Source organism: Magallana gigas, chromosome 7 (assembly GCF_963853765.1).
Source record: "Magallana gigas chromosome 7, xbMagGiga1.1, whole genome shotgun sequence".
Taxonomy (NCBI): domain Eukaryota; kingdom Metazoa; phylum Mollusca; class Bivalvia; order Ostreida; family Ostreidae; genus Magallana; species Magallana gigas.
Window position 1 is genome coordinate 34,731,758 of NC_088859.1, and position 27,835 is coordinate 34,759,592.

General features: G+C 32.4%; 1 protein-coding gene across 2 annotated transcripts in view; it reads right to left on the bottom strand.

The window, feature by feature from the left end:
- Positions 1–2,507: 2,507 nt before the first annotated feature.
- The window catches only part of LOC117685067 (uncharacterized), a 36,322-nt gene continuing 10,994 nt past the window's right edge, over positions 2,508–27,835 (bottom strand). Inside the window, exons 4-24 of one of the 2 annotated variants that reach the window (XM_066066033.1) lie at positions 25,815–25,964; positions 25,526–25,735; positions 23,787–25,271; positions 23,562–23,670; positions 23,416–23,474; positions 22,636–22,856; positions 22,434–22,521; positions 14,728–14,801; positions 14,460–14,496; positions 13,980–14,080; positions 13,781–13,897; positions 13,450–13,595; positions 8,868–9,003; positions 8,598–8,747; positions 8,336–8,435; positions 7,774–7,838; positions 7,522–7,650; positions 5,794–5,919; positions 5,558–5,712; positions 5,205–5,340; positions 2,508–5,006 (exon numbers count right to left, since the gene is read on the bottom strand). In XM_066066033.1, the coding sequence (XP_065922105.1) occupies positions 4,944–5,006; positions 5,205–5,340; positions 5,558–5,712; positions 5,794–5,919; positions 7,522–7,650; positions 7,774–7,838; positions 8,336–8,435; positions 8,598–8,747; positions 8,868–9,003; positions 13,450–13,595; positions 13,781–13,897; positions 13,980–14,080; positions 14,460–14,496; positions 14,728–14,801; positions 22,434–22,521; positions 22,636–22,856; positions 23,416–23,474; positions 23,562–23,670; positions 23,787–25,271; positions 25,526–25,735; positions 25,815–25,964 (3,857 nt within the window). In that variant the 3' untranslated portion in view covers positions 2,508–4,943. Of the gene's footprint in view, positions 5,007–5,204; positions 5,341–5,557; positions 5,713–5,793; positions 5,920–6,915; positions 6,996–7,521; positions 7,651–7,773; positions 7,839–8,335; positions 8,436–8,597; positions 8,748–8,867; positions 9,004–13,449; positions 13,596–13,780; positions 13,898–13,979; positions 14,081–14,459; positions 14,497–14,727; positions 14,802–22,433; positions 22,522–22,635; positions 22,857–23,415; positions 23,475–23,561; positions 23,671–23,786; positions 25,272–25,525; positions 25,736–25,814; positions 25,965–27,835 lie in introns of those variants that run through there. The other variant, XM_066066034.1, reaches the window with a different exon arrangement.

The window sequence follows — 27,835 nt, forward strand, 5'->3', positions numbered from 1 at the left end:
TAGGTGCACTTAGGCAGCAATATGAAACGGTATCACTACTTCTTATTTGTTATAATAAAGATGCAAGGACAAATTATGTACATGTATTGATCTGTAGGTTCTACATGCAGGAAAAAAGAAAAGGAAGAAAACAGTGCTCTTTAATTTGCAAAAAGAAAAGTTTTTAGTTTGTCTCATACGTTTTGAATAATCGAAAGCCTAGGTCAAAACGTAACTTTCAAAGAAATTGCACACCGAAGGCTTGTAAATGTTCTGTGCATTTTGTTGTCGATAACGTTTACAATGTGTTTTTTCAACCTGCAAAATAGTTATGAAAATATTTCCATTTTGCACATTGTATCTTCACTCATAACTTGATTTTATTAAAGCAATTTTAACAATAGTCATCGAGAGAGAGAGAGAGAGAGAGAGAGAGAGAGAGAGAGAGAGAGAGAGAGAGAGAGAATGATTGACATACCAACTTACACAGTGGATCAATTAGAATGGCTTTTGGCAATTCCAACTTCTAATGTTGAAGTATGCCCGGGATCATTAATAATTTATGTACTTTAAATACAACAGATGATAAAACCATAACAAGTACACAGGCTTAGGTACATGTCACATTTAATTATCAATAATATTTAAAAACCAATGCCCACTTTAGATAGATTAATTATAATAGCTAACATTGTTTCCTTTTCTTTGTTTTGAGTTTTTGCTGAAAAAATATTTTTTTTTAATCTCGTTTGTTCCATGAGATGCGTTCTTTAAATTTCAAACCATAGCATTGTTAACGACAGCAATGCATTTAAATTAATTTTTAACTCTGAGAATCGAAATCTTTAAAAAATACCACGACCATTTCATTTTGTAGTACAGAAATCATACTTTGAAACAGAGCATATCATGCATTGAACTGCAAATAATATGCTTCTAATATTTGTAATATTACTCTATCACTCGATGGTATTTCATTATTTCAAGAAATAGTAATGTTATAACAGAACACCTTTTCAACGACATGATTGATTCTTCATGTAGCGACTCATCGCATTATAACAAAACAATATGTTCAATATAACAAAACAAACCTTGTAAAACTCTATAAAAATGTTATGTCAATTCCTGATTACATGGACATATTCTTGATCAATTCTAGTTTTAAAAAGGTTTATGGAAATACTTTTTTAGAAAGGAACAATGGCAAAGAAATGTTTCTGTATTTTGAGACAAGCGTTCAATTACGATATGAGAAAAAAAAACCAACGCATAAATATATTAGGATAGGTTGAGGACAATAGATCAATCTGTACATGAAAGTAAAAATATAATTATTCAGTAAGACTTCTTATTGACATCGGTTTATAGGGAATTTAACATAACAGTATTGTATCTATCATCAATCACTTACATAGTTATTTACCCCAGTTTGCTAGATACTATGAAAAAGTGTAACTTTGAACATTAAAGTTTATCCGTTTTGACATACCAAAAACACATTATTTGAAGTTATTTGTAAAATGACAAGTGACCTAAAATGGTATGTCCTTGAATTTAAACAACTACGGAAGAATCCGCACCCAAATCATTCAACATAAGAAAAGAATACAGTAAAAAAAAATTGCAGAAAATATTTCTTCTTGTACAATCATAATACAGCAAAGTTAAAGTGGCGTAACTGCAATTTTCTGTACATATTTTCCCCCATTATATTTATTCCTAAATTGTCTTATTAGGTTTGTTACTGACTGACTACAGAAATATATCAAGTTGATATATATATATATATATATATATATATATATATATATATATATATATATATATATATATATGTCTCGTGCTATGTTTAAACCAATGAAAGTATTCCATTTTAGTCTGAGGGCAAACTAAATTAAAATTCTATGCATCTATTTTTGATTAAATCATGTTTTCAAAACAAAACACAACATCAGGACCAAATCAATTAAACTGTAAACACAAGTAAAATAAAGAAAAAATGATGAACATACGTCTGCAAACTAAATGACAAGTAACATCATTTATAGTCTTTTCCAAGTTATTGCTTCCGCCACTTTTTGATGATTTTTAATAAAAAAAAAAATACACATACCTGTGAAAGAAATACAAATGGAATCGATAAAAGAGAAAATATCCATGATATCATCATTGACACATTATCATTTTTCGATCATAAATGTTCATAAGAATCGCACAATTTTTCAACGTTATCATCCGGGCTATTTCATTGTTGATGCAATGCAAAATCCCCGTAGACTTACTATTTTGAGTTGTGTATTAAAGCCTGAAGCGATAGAAGATAAAACAGATAATCTGGACTTTTTTATTTATGATTATCGAAACATTAGGCAAAAAGTGGTGGAAGCGAAGACTCGGGACAAAGTATAGTTAGAAAGTTAATTTTGTGCAACGGTTAAGTCTGTTGGCTATACTATTTACGCCAAACGTAAGGCGGATTTCAATTCCAAAGTCAACACTAGACAGCTAGAAATAAACAACAAAAGTAGGAATTTAATATGTTGTTTATTGAATAAATAACAATCTGTATAAAATGTATAAAAATGTGAAAGAAAAAGATGACGGGGAATTTTCAGCAAATATTTCATAAATATAACGCAAAATATGATTATCATTTTCAGAAATGTTTGATTTTGATTTAAATCTAACGGTTAGCACAGTTAAGTTAAAGAAAAGTAAGGACTATGTGCGGTATTATGCATTTTTTTAAAATTTAAATTCAAAGTTTTAGAAAGAGCTTTAAAAATAAGGTGAAATATAGTTGAAATCATAATGGAAATAAAGGTGTAAAAGGTTATCACCACAGTGACGTCATAATGTAGAAATGACGTCATGAAGGTATTGCATTATTTAAGGAATGAATTCAATATTTATTTGTTTTATACGATATAAAATGGTTTGGGACAGTTTACGCTTTATAAACCGCGAAGCGGTTTATAAAAAAGTGTAAACTGTTCCAAACCATTTTATATCGTATAAAACTAATAAATATTGAATTCATTGCTTATGATTTAATTTTTTTACTCTTCATTTTAGATAAAAACGATCATTTGACCTTTAAAAAGACATAAAATTGTACAAAATTCAAATGTAACGTCAGGCGTATTGATACGTTTTTGACGTAAGCCTTACTATGACGTTGGCAACATTCTTTATACGATATAAAACAATTTTTTAGCCAATCAGAAAGCGCGTTACAACCAGAATTAAATTATTCTGATAAATTGATGTTCTGTAGCAAATTATGGGTGTTTTCCGATGGTTTTGCGACTTGGAAACATCGAGCGCAGGCTTGCTCAAGTACCATGTTTTAGTACAATGTGTATAACTATCTGAAGAAAAACATTTAAAATCATACTCGAGCAGACCTGCGCTCTATACTTCCGAATGCTAAATATAGAGCAAAAATGAGAATATTTCATTTTCATTTGTTTGCAAATTTGCGGGAATTAGGTCATTTTTGGTGACGTCATAGATAAACAGCGAATGAGCAATGATGACTAAAATCAAAATTAAAGTTAAAGGCATTCTTTATACAATGATTTGTGAAGATTTGATTTTTATACGATACTTTTTAAAAATTGGTTGAAATCGGGGGCAGATATTTGACCATACCGCACATAAGTCCTTCAATGCTTATCAAAAATGAATCAAATCAAGTTAATAATATTATGAACGATGGTAATAAAAACAATGATAATTATAATAATTAAAAAATAATACAATAATGAAAGCAGACACATTATTCCACCGGGTTATTAAAGTTATTTCACATTCAAAATATGTAAAAAAAAAAAATAATAATAAATAAATAAACATTATCCACCAGCATCCTTATTTGTTTAACTGGTTTTTTCATAGTTAAGATAATCCTGACATGTACTACTCAGTAAAATCCAAGTATGAGTTATCCATCTTCATGCAAATGAAGCTGATTTTGCAGCGACTTGCAAACTTTGCTGCATGATCATAATATCGCAAAAACATTGTATGTAATATGAACTGTAGTTTAAGGACTTTTTTTTTATAAGTGTCAGAAATTTTAATTTTTTTCAACTTAAAGTACATTTAATATATATGGAAAAAAAATTTAGTGTATCTTTACGAAGAAAAATTAAAACTATTAATGTGTATTGGATATTAACAAAATTAATTGTCTCAGATTATTCATTTCTTACAAGACTCCTTAATAAATAAACAGAGCTTGTTAGAGAACTATTATAATTCTTTATTTGTTTTTGGTTGAATTGGCATGCTAAGGAAGTATTTCGAATGCATATGACATAACCAAGCATTATGATAGAAAGTTACCGGTATTGTGAGAACACATTTACAATCAACACAGATTTATCAAAATGTAATAATATCACCTAGTTTTGATTACCCTTTTGTTAATGATATTATATCCTAACAACGTCAGACGTCCTTTGTAATTTCGTCGCCGTGAGATGTTCATGGTCACGAGTGGACTATGATCTCCAGGAGTTGTGAGGATGACAATATCTATATATATTAATTAAAATAATTTTCTGGAATATTTTTATATGGCTTTGAGAAGAGTATTGTCCAGCTAAAATCCTATGCAAGATAAACTTTAATATCATTATGTAACTACAGAAATAATGATAAATGAAAACGACACCCACTATACATTGTCAAGTAAGTAGAACACACGAATAAATATGTTATAGAAATATAAAAATATCACTTTTTTGCATTATTAGCTGAATACACGTATATGTGAGACAAACTAAATTAATTAGTGACATAATATTAAACAAAATTCAATAATATAATAATAATACAAAAATCTCAAGACTTAAAACAAGCCATAAACGTAAGAAACCTTCAAAAGTGTGGTAAACATTTGTTGTATGTAACTTTTTTATGCTATATAATAAGAAAAAAGAAAAATACGATGGCTAAACTTTGTTTCCAGACTCAAGATATTTCTTTATAAAGTCGTAAATATATTCCAGCTGTTCCTGAAAATGCATAATTATGAAACATAGAAAGATAATTTTTGAAGAAAAAAAATTAAAAAGTATACTTTTCAGTAGAATCTGCTTCTAAAGACAATTGCTTAAAATTACAAGCATGAAATATTAATGGTAAATATTAATATCCGATTGCATCATCACGTTTACATGTATGTTAAGCATGAAATATAACCATTCAGTTACCAAACAAGGAACGATCTGCGGACGCCGGTGGCGAACATTCAGCACTGTCTGTAGAATGTCCACAGAACCAGAGAGTTGTAATTGTTCTACTAGATTAGCCAACACACAGAATAACCCACTTCTTTGAGCTCCATCCCTGGGATATAAGTACATCGTTAGTTAACGTACATTTCTTCTTACATTAATCAAAGGGGATGCAAATCATATCATTATGACACATAGCAATTGTCTTAATTGTCAAAATAATAAAACACGAAAACTATATCGATTTTTATTATTTTTATTTTGAATTTCAATGAGAGTAAAGAGATAAAGAGGGATGACTCTTTGGATGACAAATAAGAATAAAATACCTGCACACAACAACCACTGGATTTTCCATTTGTTCTCTACGTCGGTTTAGAATCGTCTCGACGAGAGAAATCATTGGTTGTAAATCGTTAGGAACAACATGGCTACCTTTCCAGAAGCGTCCTCGATACAGCTTCACATGTCTTGAGACTAAGGCCTTAAAATAAATTTACTTTACATATTTTTTATCAAGATCTAAATAAAAACAATTGTGATTTTTATATAACGAAAAATATACGTGATCATCCTGAAAGTGGCAGGCCAACAGTTCAAAGTTGCCGAATGTGGTTTTTTCTTGCGGGTTCAGTTCAAACGAATTTTGAAAAAACGTTTCATCTTTACTCTGACAACGATTTCCAAAGACCTAAATAAAATTTATAAGATTTAAATACATCTTGAATTACAAAATTTATTTCATTTCTTTCAAAAACATTGTATAAATTCATTTACAATTTTCTACGCAATTGAATTAATGTATCAATTTTTATTAGCCGGGCTCTGCTGAAAGCAGAGTCCTGACTCTAGGCAGGCAAATCGCCAATGTTACTATAAATAGCACAACTTCAAAAGTAAACAAAACAAAGTAAAAGCCTTCCCTATACCAAATAGTTACACATAGAGCCACGTTTTGTCAAAAGTGTTGGCATTCTGCTTCTTTTTTCTTTTTAATTTCGAGAGAATTGTTTATCATTTTTTTGGTTATTAATAACTTATTAGTAACGTGTTTTAAAAACAAGACTATGCATTTTGGACAGTCATATACAATGCGCATGAATTTCTATGAACAACATGTACCTTGCTGTGCGTTGAAGAAATGGGGATTGAAAATATAAAGCTTTTTGCAAAATTCAAGGCAGCAACTGTTGAACTTTTTTCTACTAGACAGACATATTTTTGTTTATAGCCGCTTACAAAATTGGGTCGCTCTCTGAGAGAGAGAGAGAGAGAGAGAGAGAGAGAGAGAGAGAGAGAGAGAGAGAGATTTTTAGTTTTTACTACACAATATGCATAAAGACACACCAAAAGAGCCTGGATTTCAGTACTTCAGTACTTTGATGAATATTATTAATTTGTATCAATACTTAATTAATTTTTCGTTTACGTCATCTAAACGGTTAAAGTTTACTAGTATGTTAAAGAATTGTAACTATCTGTGAAATTGATGGTCTAATAAAATGACTACTGTTATTGGTGATAAAAAGTGTCATAAATAGAAATTAAACAATTTGATTATTTAAATCTTGCTTAAGAGTCCCAGTTAGCAAACAAGATAGCTAAAGACAAGGTAGCTTAGATTTTATATAGAGAATAAATCCATAGAAAACAATAACAAGTTTTAATGCATATGTTCATTCATTACCTAGAGATATCATAGAGGTATTAACATCCGATACATCAATGGGAACGGATTCTAACCATGCATACATGCATAGATGTCATCTAAAAAAAAAGATGTAAGAATAGTATCATAAACATAAAGAATAAAATAACATTCCAGGATGAGGTTGATCAAAGAATACATAAAATCATGTATAGAATGCATATACAGCGATATCTTAGGAAAAGAAAATGTAGAGAGTGATTTGCTTGTCATAAAAACATGTATATTTATATTATGGAATCACTGGCCAACAGCTCCTCAGTAGCTGCCGGGTACTAGCAGTTCCGGCGGAGCTGACCGCTTTATGTATATACATGTATGGGTAAAAGCGTTAGTGAAAAACGATAGCTCGAGAGTCAGAGTTAGAAAGTGACCTATGTTAACGTTTGTGTAAATCGTTAATATATACGAACGAAATAAATTTGTAAAAAGATAATTGGACTTTTATTTTACGATACCAAAAAAGGAAATTAACGAGGAATTAAAATGTATAGACAATTATGGAAAATCAAGACCGCACGCTTGGTCGCGCTACAAAAAAAGTTAAGAAATAGAGTGAAACTAAACAAATAAATGTTTACTAACTTCGTCAGCGTCATTATCTAATTGCACGATGGTAAGGACTTCGTGGTCAGCCATCATTGAAAAGAAATCATCAACAGTTTCTGGTAATGGCGTGTGAGTAATTATGTAAGCAAAGTTTTGCTGAGCGCTCTACAAAGTCCGAAATATGGCCAATATAAAAGCTAGTATTTTTCGATTTTCTAACACAATTGCAATTAATTTAATATGAGTGACAAAGATATTATAACAATTTGTTAATGAATTCGTGCTTACTGGGAGCGAAATGGCATTTATGTAGTCACCGTCCTGTGTATTAATATATATTCTAAAATTGTCATCTAAAATATATAAAATAAACACTGTTAAAACACAATCAAATAGAAAGTCTATGCGGATTTTGCATTGCAGCAGACATGAAAGTACCCTGATAATAACGTTGAAAGATTTTGCATGATGTTTGAGTAATTCCGAATGGAGAAATGATGTAAACATTTCCAATTATAAATCTCTGTAAGAAATGTGTTATCGTTTATGTTAATTTCTCCGGGTAAAATTAGATGAAGTGTCAATGAAGAAATCCTGGATTCCAACCTCCCTTATTATATCTATTTCAATTGTACGTCTTTGACAGGTTTGTGTATTTTCGTTAATTTCGTCGAAAAGTGAGAAAAGCAGTTGCCTGGGACATATTATAATTAAAAATGTGTCACTCTTTCTTGAAAATATTAAAATCATAGTAGATTTTTCTACAATTCAAAGTATTAAAAGGACAGCTGATATTTGGTGAAATAACCCTTTGCAAACGATAGTTAGATGTTGATGGAAAATAATTTACCTGCTAGGATGTTACTGTGCCTGTTTTTATGTCTGTTATTCACAGCCTTTGCAGTTTGATACCGATTCTCATCTATGTCTGGAGCCAACTTCTCAATCAACTTTGAAAATGACAAAATAATTCATTCATGAAAAAATTTCCCCGAGATCAGCTGCAAAGAATTTATGCAATGCAAATTCTAAATTTTTCTACTTAAACCTCAAATCATTGAAAGATTGATTAATAATCAAATGGAAAAAGTTTTGTTTGGCTTAAACTTTACATTAAATTCTTCTTCAATGAACGTTGTTCCTGTGGACTGATTGATGCGTTTCATCTGACTGTAATATGTCATGAATTCATTTTCCTGTATTCCACTCTCTTTTCCAGTAAGTTCTTTTGTAACAGCACCGTACAGGTAGTTATACTGCTCCTAAGAAGATGTAAGAAATACATATCTTTAGATATTTCTATAGTATCTTTTCTCTCTCTCTTTCTCTCTCTCGTTCTATTAAAGTGCCCGAAAGATTCGTAGTGAGAATGGGTTCCTTACCACGGTCTGTACGAGGTGTGTTCTTTGGTACCTCAAGTTGGTTACACAACTAACAACATCCACACTCCCTTCCTTTTGTCCTTGGTTAATTAAGAAGTCGAGGGCAATGAATGTTCCTGTTCTGCCAATACCGGCACTAAAACAGAAAAAATATTTTACATTAAGTTAAAAAAATTAAACAAATATTAACTGGATACAGGTTTTTTAAAAAAAGATTAAGCAATCTACAGTATTATTAAAGTTTTAACTATGACTAGAATAATAGCTACGACAATGCGACAGCAATTTCCTGAAATTCATAAATAAGCTTTGATTTCGCGGGTGGGTCGTGTAGGTTTAGTTAGAGTCATAACATGCATGGAGGATGTTTTTCATAAAATATACACAAATAGTGAAATAAACATTAAAAACATAAAATTAATTTCTTCACACCCTTTTTTTTTTCATCGAGAATACTACTTGCAGTGGCGTAGTCACATCGGGCTATGACATGTATTTGGATCATATTTTAGTTTGAAACATTGCGTGTTGATTTGTGACGACAAGTGGTCAAAAAAGGAGAAATGTCCATTATTTCATTATTCTCACTTACTATTTTAATGCATATGAAAAAGAACACCCGGGAATGGGGTAGAGAGTGAAGACCATTCAACCCATGGGATGTGTACTCTCATGGTCTTTGTCCATGTACTCCCTATTGGAAAAATCTTTGAGAAAGGGGTTGTTTAAAGGGTCTGGTTGTGGCAAAACTTGTAATATCTTCGTTTTCAAGCTTTGTTCATCTTACTCGATTAGCTTGTGCGTGCACAGGTTAAATCTATTTACATCATTTGTATCCTCCAATGATTCATTCACAAGCCCTTTCATATTTTATCATAATGATGTGTATCTAGCGGTAAAAGTGTACCTCGAAATTAAATTAATCATCTAGCTTCGATGGAGATGATTCAAGTTTTTATTGACCCAACATTCTGTTGTGACAATCTTAGTATGAATACGTACTTAAAATTATATAATCAAAGTACTGATAGTACTAAAAAGCGCTAATCCAGCTTCTGTATTTATAAAAAGATATATGTATATAACATTTCAGCTTCTCTATACGCACTTTAATTCCTCATCACTGCATAACAGTCCCTGCAATGATGTATGTAAGCCCCGTACATTAAATTCACAATAGCCTGTACAATAGATTCACAATAGCCCGTGCAGTTATGTGCATAAACCCCTGAAACTGGTTCCCTAACCAGTTTAACGATGTATACTTCTGCTCATAGGGGGCGGTTATTCGATGCACCGGAAGTAGAAGTCTAACGACAATAAAGCGCCGAGCTATGCTTAGCGCTTTAAAAAGGTCCATACAAGGCTTCAAAAAACAGACAGACGATGTTATTGGTTTAAACATTTTTGTAGGAAAAGCATTAATGGACGAGACAGCAAGCATATTCTATACCAGTTGCTGTCAGATATTTACAAATTGGATACACCTTTGTGTGCAGTGTTAAGCAAGTATAATTAATGTAACCTGCAAGTGCTAAAAAAATTAATTTTAACTCCATCTTGTTCATAATCATTTTTCTGAAATCTTTACCCCCCCCTACCACCCCCCCTAAAAAAAAAAGTGATGGTGATATCCCATATTGGGGGAAATCTACAGTCGCGTGCAATAAATGAGTTCGCAAAAATGGCCGCCGTAACATCCTTTTTTCTGAAAAGAAAATAAAGCCTATTTTTTACGATAACGAGAATTCAAAAATCTTCCGATGATTCTCCGACTATTTTTTTTTTGCCTTCGCCGATGTTAATTTTGGTGTTATTCTCCTTTGGTAAACAATTATCGTCTGCAAACCAACATGGCACTGAACCGGAGAAAAAATATTGGAAGGCAGAAACAAGTCGTCATACATCTGTCAGATGTTAGATTTTACATGTATAAAACTGGAAAGATCATCGGAATAAACAGCAAAAACTGCGAGGTAAAGTTTTTAAATACTGAAGACTGGAGTAATGCTAAAATCGTAACTCGAAGTGAAAGTTGTTGAAAAAGGACACCGAGAGATGATTAAATACTTAGAGTCCCCGGAAATAACAAAAAACATGCTTTTAAGAATCGAAAAGCTTGAAATACTGCAGGATCAGAGTCTAATGTGTTGAAAAAACCCATAATAAGACTGCTTCTTAACGGCCATTGTTCGTCACTTTACACATCGCTGATAGTTTGTTAAAAAAATAACACGAATTCTATGTCCAATTCGACGGTAAAGGAACACAGTATCAACACTTATTTTGCAATACATAACGTTCAGACATTTATATCATTAACAAATAACAAAAATATGGATAACACTAGTACAAAGGTCAACAATTTTCATGATCTAGGAAGAGTTGTTTTGACATTTCGAGTAGTCTCGCTTTATATTCAATACAAAGCCTGTGCATCGCTAAACAAAGGAAATATATATGTCAAGTCATTTTAGCTCACCTGATTTGAAAGCTCAAGTGAGCTTTTCTGATCACATGTTGTCTGTCGTCTGTCTGTCCGTAAGCTTTTCACATTTTCGATATCTTCTCAAGAACTACGTACTTTTCCAATTTTAACCAAACTTGACACAAAGCACCCTTAGGCAACGGGAATTCCAAGTTGTGAAAATTAAGGACCACGTCCTTTTTCAAGGGGAGTTAATTAGGGATTATTGAATTTTTTTCGACATTTTCAAAAATCTTCCGAAGAACCATTGGGCCAAGAACTTGTGTGGAAGCATCTTCAGGTAGTGTAGATTCAAAGTTGTGAAAATCCTGACCTCCGGGGGTAGGGTGGGGCCACAATAGGGTGGGGTCGAATTTTTACATAGGAATATATAGAGTAAATCTTCAAAAATATTCTTCTCAGAAACTAATTAGCCTGGTGATTCTTTAAATTTGCTGGGATTTTGGCTCCTTGGCGATTCTTGGGCCTCACAAGGGGTTCAGATTTTGATGTAGGTTTATATCACATATATAAACAATTGCTTAGGATTTTTTTGAGAATTGCAATGCTTAACATGTGTTATGACTATAAAATCATCCTGTTAGAAAAGGGGCTAATGATTATAAAAATAGGAATATCAAGGGGGGAAAATGGATTTTCATTTACAGGGTATACAGGATCTACATGTATTATACTACATTGTCCAGATAGTTTGTGTTATGACTCCATAAAGCTATTTTTAAGAGTCATCATACCCACTGTTCCTCAGGTAAGCGGTGTGGCCCATGGGCCTCTTGTTACCTTGTTAGATATAATTCAGATGATGACGAGACCAGAGTAAACTCATTTATGGTCAACTTTAAAACATTTTTCCGGTGTTGGGGGTGTTATAAATGAGGAAAAGCTTCTATAAAATACCTGGTTTATTCTTAACATGTTATTATTTACACAAAAACCTCACTGATGAGTTAAAAGTAAATGTTTCCTATCTATTTAACGTCACACTGGGTATCAAACTAAGAAAATTTTCATCGTTGATCAGATTGACCGAGAATTATTAAATCTCGTTAGTGCAAATAGTTATTGTTTTGTAACAAATAATATACTATAAAAAACATTTCATCAAATATATCTCGTATAATTTTATTTATTAACGTAGCTTATGGGCTGTTAAAAAGTTATTATCAACAGATGCTTTTATTACGGCATAAAAACAGAATGTAATAATAATAAAGTGCACAAGATACATGTAAGTTACATCTACCAATTCCAGCTTTTAAAACAGTCGTTATTGATTTATAAAGTATTTTATTGAGAATTTATTATAAAAGTTCGTTATAGTGTGAGAAACCGAACACAAAATATTTCTCAGAATGAGATTTCATGCAATACGATGATGTAGAGTGCAAATTGACAATTATTGATGATCACACGGACAGAGTTTAACCCATCATATTTGAGGAAATTTGCAAGTTTCAGTAGTTGAATTGGCACCTTATGCAAATGAGTAGATATCCTGTTTCATACACGCGCGGTTGTTGAAAATGTATTAGTTACTCTTAATTACCTTTCAGTTTCATGTGTAAAGAAAAGCCCCTATCAAGGAAACTCACAGCAGTGTAAAAATACCCATACTTTTTTACGAAATCCGATTGCTAGAAGAGTTAGAATAGACAAATTATTTCAGAAGTGTTTTTAAGTAACTTTTGCACAACTTTCATGTTCGAGGATGTCACAAGTACTTCACAGCTGTTTAGGTTATGATAAGTATCATATACAATTGACGTATACATGTTACAAGCTGGCTCGGAAAAAGGAAAAAGGAAAAACACTCATGTTTCTCTATCCGTATCGTGCAAACTTTTTTTTTCAGCTGAGTAGAGCGTGATATCACAGGGAAGCTTTGTTAGTGTCAGATTTATATCTGACTCTAAATTTAGTATTTCCAACTAATATAGTTGTAATCATAATGATGTTCAGACAGTAATAAATTTTTGAGTTAAAAACAAAATTACAGAATCAAAATGAAAATTTCAGCAACTTTTAAAAATCAGCTAAACGGGGACCCTTTCCTTGTTTCTCTTTATGCACAAAAGTATTGATAGCTACATGTACCTGCAGTGTACAACAATAGGACTTGTTATGTCTGCCTTGCGTCTGATTTTTCTCCTGAAATCTAGTATAGAATTGACAGAACTAGGCACACCTTTATCTGGCCAGGCAGTAAAATGAAACTGCTTTACGGTCCGAACTTCATTTTCCTGTTCGAAAATAAACATGTTAAGTTGAGAGAGAGAGAGAGAGAGAGAGAGAGAGAGAGAGAGAGAGAGAGAGAGAGAGAGATTTGTCTTTACTTGTGAAAAGTGAAACTATTTCTTTTTTAAATCTCAAAGAACGGTTATTACATTTTATGTATATTAAATTTCATTTTAATGTATATTCTTACCAATGTAATTTGGAAGCGACGCACTTTGTAACAAGAAGAGGAATCCGAGGATAATGTCTTCACTTGTATGTCTCCATACATCGTTTCAGTAGTTGGCCAGTACTTTCTACACTTTTTCTTTAAAAAATGACTATATTAATGTTCATAATAAGGAACACATAGACACCAGTTATTGCGTTTGGGATATGAATGTACTTACGACACCATTCTCTTCCAAATTAGTCAGGACAACAATTGTATTAACGTTCTCATTCCAAACCATTCTCCAAAAATCCGTAACTGTTTCATCAGTAAATGGACCTGTCAGTTAGAAATGAGGTCCATATATATATATATATATATATATATATATATATATATATATATATATATATATATATATATATATATATATATACGCACTGACAGAACCACAATAAAACCGGGACTACGATTTTCAATATTAAAACATTCTTTATAAATTGAGGTTCTGATACCCAAGGGAATAGATATTTTTGGTGCCAATGTGACATCGGTTAACCTAAACTATTTATACAAATTAGCAGGAAGAACGAAATACACTTATAAGCATGTTGATTGATTCTTAACAAAACAAATAAGTAACACAAAGATCAAACAACAAATATCCCATTATGCATTGTATGAAAATGAAATAAATTTTATTCGAACATAAACTTGCCTTGAGATGCTATATATTCTTTAAGGGCTTCAAATCCCTGAAAATAAATTTTTTGTCTCTAACACATTGTACATGTATATCTATTCGTTGTCGATAATGAATACATAGATGTATTTGTACCATGTTGTACAAAATCAACTCATAAAAATTATACAAAGTATTATTTTTAGGATAAATGTATTCTAAAATTGTATCTTATTATAAAAATATTTATTATTATGAATACACCTACTTTTACAATAGTATTGAAGAAATAAATCATACTTACATTTATGTAACTAGCATTGATATAGCTGTTGTTACATTTTTCACCTGGTGGAAGCATAACTCTGTTTGCGTCATCTGTTAAACAAAATTAAGATAAAACGGTTAACCTAATGTTAGAAAAAGTCGTCTACTCGCGCAGAAAATCCATGGATATATATGTATGGGGTAATATTATAAAAAAATATTAAAAATAAGAAATACTAAACTTTGACCTGTGCGTGCACAAGTTGACATATTGCATATGATATCGGACATTCACGAAATAGATACATCGACACACCGTATTGTTGACATTTACATAACCAAGCTTTAAGCCTACAATAATGCTATTAATTTCACTTCACTCTGCTCAGTTAGAATAATCTAATTGTGTCTCGAGACAGGCCTTCACCACAGTTACAAACGTAAAATGCCTCTCATATACCCGTAATGTAGCAAAAAATTACAGAATCGCTCCGAAACGATTTTGGAGAAAATTATCAAAGCTGCATTGCAAATAACAGTCAAATTCATAACAAACCATTCCGAGGCTGTAAATACCTTTCATCTAATAATTTAATTCATATTGTTGACATTCGGAACTCTTGGAATATAGCAAATTTTCAATGAAAATTTAAACGTATTGTATTATCGTTTCTGAGTATCCATGCAAATGTGATATTATGGAAAAGCCTCCCGTGATTTAGCGTGAATGTAATGCACATGCGCAAGATTGTAAAATCAAAAAAATCCAGATGATTTCCGGATTTTTCTAAGGAATTTTCATTGATTAATAATTAGCGAAGCTTGATTGAGAAAAAAATAAAAACAAATTGGTAATCTTCAAGTACTAATAATGTTCAAAATATAAAAAAAACAAAAGTCAGTACTCTATTAAAGCCCAAAAATTCTATTATTAAGTCTATTATTTCAAAATAATACAGATTTAGTATAGATGTTTAATAGGGCTGATTGGTCCCGGCCATTGTTAGATTGTATTGATGTCCTTTAGAGGAAGAGATCTGTATAAAGATATACATACTCAAAAATAAAACCTAAAACTATACAATTATTCTTCACTACAGAACAGTTTATAGCTTAACAAATCTTCTCTGAAAATTTTTGGCAGAACTGATGGTTAATTTGCTAACCATCCGGCCTCCTCAATCAGGATATTTTCGGAAAAACAATTGATATTTATTGAAACAGAACACAAATGACGTTTTAAGTGAAATCTTTTTCGATCAGACTCTAGTTTTAATCTTTGTCTACCGACTCTCTTCATAAATAAACGAGACATAGCCTTCTTAAATATTGGAACAACTTGTAAATCAGTTTTACTACTCTGTTTACTTTTCATTATACAGTAAACCACGCTTATAGTCAACACAGTTATAATAAACTGATGCTTATAGTGAAGTGATTTTCATTCCTGCTGGGCTTTAAACATGTTTAAAGCTAGCGGCTATAACGAATTACGCTTAAAACGAAGCAAAATCGCCCGTCTCTAGCACTTCGTTATAAGCGTGTTTAACTGTATAAGCATAGTTTCTAGTACCTCTACTTGAAATTTTAATAGTTGAAAAAACGGTGTGCATCTTATCTCTGTAGTTCTCAATGTTTATTTGAGAGGTTTTAAAAACTTTTAATCATACAAAGTAATGACGACCTAAACTACAGCGTCAAGAAAGAATTCGAAGCTCCTTGTATGGTGATACAATGCATATTTTTCTGCTTTTTAGAATGATATTGGTTCAAGTATTTTGAAAAAAATAATTAAAATAAAACTTTTAGTCTATAATAGATGCTATATCAATAAAAATTAATTAATTTAAATCATTTAAGCGCATATCTTAATTAAATAAGGTTACTCTCATCTTACCGCACAAAAAAGTACAAGGCATTATTAAGGTCTTCCGTTTCCAACGGAAGACCTTCTTGTTATTGCTTTGTTTCTTTTTCCCTATTAATAAGGTCTTCTGTCGTTCTCCTAAAGTATAAGAGATATTAAGCTCAAATTTCTACGGTTGGTAAAGGAAAGATTGAAGTTTTGCATGATTGTTGTTTTGTATGTTTAGCACCACTGGCGCCAAAGCTCGCTAGGGCTCGAAAATTGACATTAAAAAAGCGTCGTAAATTTTCGTGCTTTTCTTTCTTTATCTTTTTTCTGGAAAATATTTTATTAAGACATGTAATGTAAAATAGGCTTATATTTACAAGACCTTTCAGCTGATATCATGAAAAAGGGGCTGGGCCCTCAAATTAGGGACCTAGAAGGCTCTAAAGTCTTTTACCCATAGCTCTTCACCAAGGAATATTTTGTAATAGATTATAGAAGCAAATATGTTTATCTTACAGTTATGTATTCAAGCAATATAATCATTTTATCATGTGTTACGTAATTAAGGGGTTTTAGGAGCCAAAAGTCCAAAATTTCGATCACCCATATCTCAGAAAGTAAATATATTTTGTAATGCAGTACAGAAGAAAAGTTGTTCAAAATGATGTTCTCAACAATATACGACCTTCAAAATTTCGTTAAACGGCCCCTATAAGGAGATAAGGGATCGGCCCCTAAAACCTTCTGTCTCATATATCTCCAGAACGGTAACGAATTTCTAAACACTTGTTGACAAAATGTGTTCAGAATTAAATGTTTTTCATTTGAATCCAAGAAAAAGGGACTTGCCCCTAAAATTGGGGGACCAAAGGGCTCTAAAGTCTTTTATCTATAATCCTTTATTGAGGGATATTTTGTGAAATGTTATAGAAGCAAATGTGTTTATCGTATAGTTATGTATTCAAGCAATGTAATGATTTTATCATGTGTTGCGTAATTAAGGGTTTTAAGGGGCCAAAAGTCCAACATTTTGATCACCCATATCTCAGACAGGAAATATATTTTGTAATGCAGTACAGAAGAAAAGTTGTTCAAAATGATGTTCTCAACAAAATGCAACCGTCAAAATTTCGTTAAACGGCCCCTATAAGGAGATAAGGGATCGGCCCCTAAAACCTTCTTTCTCATTCCAGAACGGTAACGAATTTCTAAACACTTGTTGACAAAATGTGTTCAGAATTAAATGTCCTTTCATTTGAATCCAAGAAAAAGGGACTTGCCCCTTAAATTAGGGGATCAAAGAGCTCTAAAACCTTTTATCTATAGCCCTTTGATGAGAGCCATTTTGTGAAAGGTTATTAAAGCTAGATTAGGTATAATACGTTTATATATCCTAACAATATAATGATTTGCTTGCGTTACCCAATTAGGGTTTTTATCTTTTCTATCTTAATTGAAAGAAATGCAAGTATTTAAAAAAGCAAGAGAACTTATAAAAAGCGATACAATAAAGCATTAGTTCTTCACTCCTTTTTCCATAATATGTTTTGTTGTCGAAAATCAAAGTCGATGATGTCATATTTCATTCTAAAAATCGAACGGAAGACCTCCTCGTTGCTCGCAACGAGATCGTGTCTAGTTAAGGTCTTCCGTTTCGAACGGAAGACCTTCTTGTTATTGCTTTGTTTCTTTTTCCCTATTCTTATTATTATTATTTTCCCCCTTTTTTTGTGCACGCGATATCTCAGAAACGGCTCGGCCGATCTCAATCAAAATTTTGGATGTGATAGATAGTGGTCTGAACTTGATTGCAAATTTTTTGTGTTGATGACGTCACATCCGTTTTTGAGATATTGAGATTTTTCTAATTTTTATATGGGTATTTTGTCTTCTGTTGTTCTCCTAAACTATAAGAGATATTAAGCTCGAATTTCTACGGTTGGTAAAGGCAAGATTAAAGTTTTGCATGATTGTTGTTTTGTATGTTTAGCACTACTGGCGCCAAAGCTCGCTTTGGCTCGAAAATTGACATTAAAAAAGCGTCGTGAATTGTTGTGCTTTTTTCTCTTTATCTCTTTTCTGGAAAATATTTTGTAAAAACATGCAATGTAAAAAAAGTTTAAATTTACAAGACCTTTCTGTGATATAAAAAAAAGTGGCTGGCCCCTTAAATTAGGGACCTAGATGGCTCTAAAGTATTTTACCCATAACTCTTTACCGAGGGATATTTTGTAATAAAGTATAGAAGCAAATATGTTTATCTGACAGTTATGAAGCCAAGCAGTATAACAATTTTCTCATATGTTACGTAATTAGGGATTTTAGGGGTCAAAAGTCCAAAACTTTGATCACCTATATCTCAAAAAGGAAAAATATTTTGAAATGCAGTATAAAAGAAAAGATGCTCAAAATGATGTACGTAAAAACATGAGACCTTAAAATTTTGGCTCAGTGGCCCCAATAAGGAGATAAGGGACCGGCCCCTAAAACATCCTTTCTCAGATATCTCAAGAACGGTAACAAATTTCTAAACACTTGTTGAACAAAATGCCTTTATAATCAAATGACCTTTCATCTGATACCAAGAAAAAGGGGCTGGCCCTTCAAATTAGGGACTTAGAGGGCTCTAAAGTCTTTTTACTATAGTTTTTTACCGAGGGATATTTCGTAATAGATTATAGAAGCAAATATGTTTATCTAACAGTTATGTAGCTTAACAATATAATGATTTTCTCATGTGTTACGTAATTAGGGATTTTTAGGGGTCAAAAGTCCAAAACTTTGATCACCTATATCTCAAAAAGGAAAAATATTTTGAAATGCAGTATAAAAGAAAAGATGCCCAAAATGATGTACTTAACAACATGCAACCTAAAAAATTTGGTTCAGCGGCCCCAATAAGGAGATAAGGGACCGGCCCCTAAAACATTCTTTCTCAGATATCTCAAGAATGGTAACAAATTTCTAAACACTCGTTGAACAAAATGTCTTTATAAACAAATGACCTTTCATCTGATATCAAGAAAAAGGGGCGGGCCCCTCAAATTAGGGACCTAGAGGGCTCTAAAGTCTTTTTACTATAGTTCTTTACCGAGGGATATTTCGTAATAGATTATAGAAGCAAATATGTTTATCTACATGTAACAGTTATGTAGCTTAACAATATAATAATTTTCTCATGTGTTACGAAATTAGGGATTTTTAGGGGTCAAAAGTTCAAAACTTTGATCACCTATATCTCAAAAAGGAAAATTTTTTGAAATGCAGTATAAAAGAAAAGATGCTCAAAATGATGTACTTAACAACATGCAACCTAAAAAATTTGGTTCAGCGGTCCCAATAAGGAGATAAGGGACCGGCCCCTAAAACATTCTTTCTCAGATATCTCAAGAATGGTAACGAATTTCTGAACACTTGTTGAACAAAATGTCTTTATAATCAAATGACCTTTTATCTGATACCAAGAAAAATGGGCTGGCCCCTCAAATTAGGGACCTAATGGGCTCTAAAGTCTTTTTCCTATAGTTTTTTACCGAGGGATATTTCGTAATAGATTATATAAGCAAATATGTTTATCTAACAGTTAAGTAGCTTAACAATATAATGATTTTCTCATGTGTTACGTAATTAGGGATTTTTAGGGGTCAAAAGTCGAAAATTTTGATCACCTATATCTCAAAAAGGAAAAATATTTTGAAATGCAGTATAAAAGAAAAGATGCTCAAAATGATATACTTAACATGCAACCTAAAAAAATTTGGTTCAGCGGCCCCTAATAAGGAGATAAGGGACCGGCACCTAAAACGTTCTTTCTCAGATATCTCAAGAATGGTGACGAATTTTTGAACACTTGTTGAACAATGACTTTATAATCAAATGACCTTTCATCTGATACCAAGAAAAAGGGACTGGCCCCTAAAGGTAGGGACGTAGAGGGCTCTAAAGTCTTTTTCCTATAGCTTTTTACCGAGGGATATTTTGTAATAGATCATAGAAGCAAATATGTTTATCTTACATTTATGTAGCCTAACAAAATAATGATTTTCTAATGTATTTCGTAATTAGGGGTTTTTAGGGGTCAAAAGTCCAAAACTTTGATCACCTATATAGCAAAAAGGGAAAATATTTTGAAATGCAGTATAAAAGAAAAGATGCTCAAAATGATGTACTTAACAGCATGCAACCTAAAAAAATTGGGTTCAGTGGCTACAATTAGGATATAAGGGACCGATCCCTAAAACGTTTTTCACAGATATCTCAAGAACGGTGACGAATTTCTAAACACTTGTTGACCAAAGCTCTTACACCTGAAACAAAATAGTATGTGGCCCTTAAAATGTAGACCCTCTTTTCCTGTTTTAAATCATGTATAGCTGTTAAATAGCAAAATCAAGATCGAACATCAATCTCAATTTCTAAAATCAGACGGAAGACCTCCTCGTTGCTCGCAACGAGATCGTGTCTAGTTATTATTATTTTTTTAAGGTCTTCCGTTTTCCAACGGAAGACCTTATTGTTTTCGTTCGGTTTCTTTTTCCCTATTATTATTATTTTTTTTCTTACAAAATTTTTGCAGGCGATTTCTCGGATATGGCTGAACCGATTTTCGTGAAACTTTCAGATCTAATAGATATTAATCCAAACTTAATATACATTTCTTCATTTTGATGACGTCATTTCCGTTCTTGAGAAAATGACGTTTTAGTGATTTTCAGAGGGTCGGCTGGTCCAGGGATCTTTTCCTAAACGGTAAAAGATATTGAGTTCAAACTTTCAGGGATTGTAGACAAGAGATTGTAGATGTGCAATTTGGCATTCATATTTATCATGCTCAAAAGGTGTTAAAGCTCGCCTGGTCCCAAAAATTGAGACTAAAAAAACGTTTCATGGTTTTCTTAGTTTATCTCTTTTGTGAAAAATATTTTGTTTACACATGTAATTAATTTTTTTTTCTTATTTACAAGATCTTTCATTAGATATCAAGAAAAAGGGGCTGGCCCCTAAAATTAGGTGATCAAAGGGCTCTTAAGTCTTTTATCTATAACCCTTTATTGAGGGATATTTTGTGAACGGTTATAGAAGCAAATGTGTTTATCGTATAGTTATGTATCAAAGCAATGTAATGATTGTATCATGTGTTGCGTAATTAAGGGTTTTAAGGGGCCAAAAGTCCAACATTATGATCACCCATATCTCAGAAAGTAAATATATTTTGTAATGCAGTACAGAAGAAAAATTGTTCAAAATGATGTTCTCAACAAAATGCAACCTTCAAAATTTCGTTAAACGGCCCCTATAAGGAGATAAGGGATCGGCCCCTAAAACCTTCTTTCTCATATATCTCCAGAACAGTAACGAATTTCTAAACACTTGATGACAAAATGTGTTCAGAATTAAATGTCCTTTCATTTGAATCCAAGAAAAAGGGACTTGCCCCTTAAATTAGGGGATCAAAGAGCTCTTAAACCTTTTATCTATAGCCCTTTAATGAGAGCCATTTTGTGAAAGGTTATTAAAGCTAGATTAGGTATAATACGTTTATATATCCTAACAATATAATGATTTTCTTGCGTTACCCAATTAGGGTTTTCAGGGACCAAAGGTAAACAACTTTGATCTTTTCTATCTTAATTAAAAGAAATGCAAGTATTAAAAAAGCAAGAGAACTTATAAAAAGCGATACAATAAAGCATTAGTACTTCACTCCTTTTTCCATAACATGTTTTGTTGTCGAAAATCAAAGTCGATGATGTCTAATTCTAAAAATCGAACGGAAGACCTCCTCGTTGCTCGCAACGAGATCGTGTCTAGTTTTTTTTACATTTGCTTCTATTAATCTTTGTAACAGTATATTGTAAAAGAAAGCAATAATGAACAACAGTACTTACAGGGGTATACGTATTTGTATCTATTTCTTTTTTTGTTTTCAGATTTCTTGGCTTCCTTACACTTTAAAAGTAGTCCTGTTGGCTGATTCTGAATAAAATAAAAACCCTTTTCAGGAAATAATACTTGCAAAATAAAGAATAATAACCATTTGTTTTACATCAGTTGTTACAATTGCTAACTGCATACACAATTTCAATGAACCTTAAATTCTGTATTTATTGAATCGTTTGCTGTATTTTGCAACTTGTATTCCCACAGACGTTGTACAGAAATGCGTGTCATGGTCACATTTACGTAGTTATGACTTTCAAACTCATCTATGTCGGTGTTGTTAGAGTTTTCATCAGGATCTATTTCTTCAAGAAGTGCCTGCGACCCACGAGTGTTATAAACAGATATCCCAGCATTTTCATAACAGTGTCCTGCAGTATTAAAAAAATGCAGGTTTTAGAAACTGTAGTCAGTGTGTAATCGGATACATAAATAACACAGATTGGAAACTGATCGAAATCTCGCCGTCCCTATTGTAAAGTATTCCCAGTTTAAATCAGTATATCTTTCAAATAAACATTTATATCGAATAATAAACAGCGAAAACCTATTACCAAAACATTCAAAACATTATATATTTTCGAGTTTATGTCATGGAAACAATATTAAAAGAGGATTTTTAGGAGGCAGTTGGCTACCCGTCGTCCGAGAATTCGCCGATGTTTTATAGCTGGCCAATATATTTTTTATATATTAATCTTATTTTTCAATTTTTTGTTTTAAAAACGTCTAAAACCTATGCCTATTTTTCATAAAAACAATATACTTTGGGTTTAAGATCATTTTCTGGTTTACTAAAAAGTAGCTCCCAAAGTAAGTTTGGTCTCGTAACATTTTTCAACAACAAACACCCTATTAGTGGAGTTGCCGATCTCTGTTATTTATATCTCTGGTGTAATTTAATTGTTAAAGTGTGTTTTCGTTTTTTACCTGTTCTTTTTAGAAGTGGTTGTATTGTGTGTTGGACTATCAAACTTCTTCTGTTTTTCCTAAATCAAATCAGCATTGATAAAATATCTTCAACAATACACCTATAATTAACGAAGTTAAAATCTCATGAATGTGATGACAAGTACCATTTTTGCTTCAATTGTCCAACTATCAGGCAAAACACTGAACTTAATATTACAATCATTAAAAGAATTGGAACGACAGAAGCTATCAATGTATGTGTAGTTGATGGCACTGAAATATAAATTTAAATGAATTAGAATTAAAATGCTATATTGATCTCAGTAGAGTAAGTAAATAATCATTTTCTCACGATAAATGTATACAGTAACACAAAAAATGGTACGTACGTTGATTATTACAATAACTTCCATCAGCATCGTTTTCTTCAACACTACCATTATTATGAGTCCTTCCGGTTTTACACTGTGTGCAAGTTGAATAATTTTCACATTTTTTACAATATTCAGGACACATTTGACACGATTCCCCAAAATATCCATCTTCACATTGCAAACACATTGTTGAATTGTGACAAGTCTTACAATGTTCCAAACAATTTTGGTCACATCTGACGCCATATCTACCGTCTTCACATCCCTCTTTACAATACCCTGTCATGTCACATGTCTTATTTATACAGGCTGTGTTACATGTTGAGTTGCAAGTCTTGCCATGGTAAAAATTGTTTTTACACTCCAAGCATTCTTCATCTGACATACAAGAAGAGCAATTTTTAGGACATTCGAAACAATCTGTCTCCATCAGGTACCATTTATCGCTGCATTGTCGACAAACCGTAGCATTTTCTATCCAATCACATTGCCCACATTTTCGAATAGCGTGGTCACATTTATTATCACATTGTGCACCAAACCATCCATCTTTACAACCAAACGCACATGACTGATTGCTAAAACATGTTGAATTCATACAATTACTGTTACAGTGTTCTGAACAATTCAGTCCATACCAACCAGCTTTACAGGTTTGACAGTTCCCTGTGCTCTGATCACAAATTTTGTTCGAGGCACAATTGCTACTACATTTCTGAGTGCATTTATTCCCATAATATCCAGCAGGACACACATTGCACATACCTGATTTAATATTACAGGACCCGTTTTCACCACAACCGGGGGGACAATTTAACTCACATTTAACACCATACCATTTATCAGCACATCTTTTGCATTCGTAACCGTTTTGACTGCAATCCTCACAGTGTTCCGGACAGCTTTCATCACATTGTTCTCCCATATAACCTATCTTACAATTTTCACAATAACCAGTGCCTCTTTTACAAACCCCTGCTTCACAATTTTTAGGACATGTTTGATTACAATAAGTACCATATTTATTGTTAGCACAGATTCCACATATGCCTTCTTTATCACACTGACCGTAGCAATCACCAAAACAATTCAGGTCGCAAAAGTCGCCATATGTTCCCTTATGACATACCAGGCAAGTTCCTTTTTCTTGAAGACACTCATTATTTAAACACTTTGGTGGACACGTCAATGAACAATTTGACAAATAGAACCCTGATTTACATGAACATATTCCCGATGTCATGTTACAAATATTTTGACACCCAAAAGAACATTCTTTGTCACATTTCACTCCATAATATCCAGAAACACAACCATAACAATCGCCTGTGATAGAATTACATGCATTTTTATCACAGAACGAAGGGCATGTCTGGTTACAAGAGTTTCCCCAGCGACCGTTCTTACAAACACAGTCGCCCGTTTTTTTATCACACTGTTTGTTACATCCGTCTGGGCAAATTTTACTGCAATGTTCCCCGAAAGTACCATTTGAACATTCTACGATTGGAAAGAATAACAAAGTAAATAAATATATTATAAAAGTTGCTTAGAGTTCTAAAAACTAAAGTGAACCAAGTAAGGGTGATTTAGCTTTAATTCTATCAATCATGTTAATAAAATACATATATCTTTCATGTTTATGAAAATACATCTAAAAATTATTAATACATATCTTTATAAATCAAAACCGTATTAGGGATCGTATAGTTTATCATCAGTATAACGAAAAAGATTAAAGGTTGTGAACATACCGAACCGCTCAATTTCAAACACTTTTAGAGTTGTTTCTGAGGGACTCGAGGCAACAATAACAATGTATTTTCCTTGAAGTGGCCGTTTACATGTCACTGTAACAGTTCTCTCGGTACTAACATCGTTGTGTGTGAATTCGTAGCAAATCTCCGACTCAAGAAATTTATATGAAATTTGCCTTACAGAAACTGTGTAGGTTATCCCATATTCTACCAAAATATGTAAATTGCATTTTATTTAATAGAATGTGATAAGGTATCTAATAATAAATAGTCTATGCATACTCACCTAGCACAAGGGTTATGTCTAGTTGATCAATTTTTGCTGAAGTGTTAAATTGAGATCGAACATATGGATCATGACCTTTGTCCACTTTGTAAGTTTTTGAATCACCGTCGAAAAGTTTATCCATTGCAGGTAATTGAAAAAAAGTGTTTGCTGAAAGAAAACGTAATATTTTATAAAAATGTGTTGTACATTTTCGTACGGCGGCGTGGAAGTGCTAGATAATTTGATCGGACGAATTAGGATTTGTTAGGACGAATTAGCTATTTGTTCGGACGAATTAGCTATTTGTTCGGACAAATAAGTTATTTGTTCGGACGGATTAGGATTTGTTCGGACGAATTATGATTTGTTAGGACGAATTGCGATTTGTTCGGACAAACTAGGATTTGTTGGGACAAATTACGACGCGGCCATGTTAAGGCTGCCCGATTAATTTCACAGCGATATGTCTGTACTTCATAAGATATGACGTCATAGTTAACTTTGACGTCACGATCTGCATTCCTTTCGATCGTTCTTAGGGAATGTATCGTAACGTAATAAGTGATATTCATTGTGCATAATATAAAACCGCTTCATTCCTTTTCATAGACACTGTTATAAATACTAGTGATACTAAATTCAATATCACCGATATGGAGTATTAAAAAATCAACAGTTTTTAAGCTTCGTAATAGGTAAATAACTATTCATAAACTAATGGTTTTGAGACTCCCCCTGCTACGTGTAATCTAATGAATGGTGATATGTATTTGCATATAAAAAACGGCTTGGCACAAATGAAAGATAAAAACAATCTTAGTATATTTTAAGTGAAATCGGGAGAGAAAATAAGTACCAATGTGAAACTTGCTGGGGGAAACCTACCGATTGACTTGATTTTGTGTAAATCGAGCCTAAAAGGTAAAAATGTGCCTAATTTAGATGGCGGTGCGAGATGTTTTGACAATATTTCAAATAAACGAAATATTTATATGAACCCCCAGCAAGAACTGCAAAATACATTACTTATCGAAGGATTTTTCATTAAAATATTTTTGATTTAATGACATTATTCACTTGTGCCGATGCGATTCTTATAGATTATTTACCGTGTTAGAATACACCCGTCACGTGCTTAAGAAAAATATATGACGTCACAAAAATACATGTAATTTAGTGTTGGATGTCACTGTTAATTTATGTAATAAAAGTTTAAAGAAACTCGCTCGGTTAAAGTATTTTTCGATAATTAAAATAGTATCATTTTTCGATATATATTTAGCTTCGGACAGCCTTAACATAGCCGCGGATTTGTCGGACGAATAAGGATGTTTGAACAGGGGCGGCAAAGGCGGTCTCCGCCCCAATAATTTTGCCAAAAAATGAATTTGAAAAATTAAGACTGAATCGAAATCTAATTACGGCGCTCTGTATTCATTGGCGCGGTGACGATAACGGCAATTTTTGTTCAGTGGAGCGGCAAAGTGTTAACTTTATTGTTTACACGGTGATATGTGGGGAAAAAATACATGTTTTCAGGCGTATTTTGAAAATCAGCTGTGCGTTAGTTACATAGGTTCGACATTGAAGAAAAACTGTTCTTCAATTTTGATGATCAATTACAAGTTGTAAGTTAGAAACAACTAATCTCATATATTTTATTAGCTATGAAAATATATATAATATGTAAGGTAAGCACACGATTCAAGGAAATCCATTGAAGGATTTTGAACGTCTTTGAAGTTCAACAGAGATTGATAAGTTACAAGTAAGTCAAGTTTACGTGGACATAATTGGTGCTTATACTGTTATACATCCACATGCGCGGATCCAGAAAATGTTTCGGAGGGGAGGGGTTGTAAGGGATATCTATGTTTACTGAGGGGGGGGGGGGGGGGTGGGGGGGGGGGGTCCTGGGCCTATTTTGGGTAACTTTACTATGTAAATATAAAAAAAATGAATTTTCTAAGGGGTACGGTTGATGCACATAAACTTGTTAAATATAAATGTGAGTTGCGTTTTCTTGATTAGATACACAT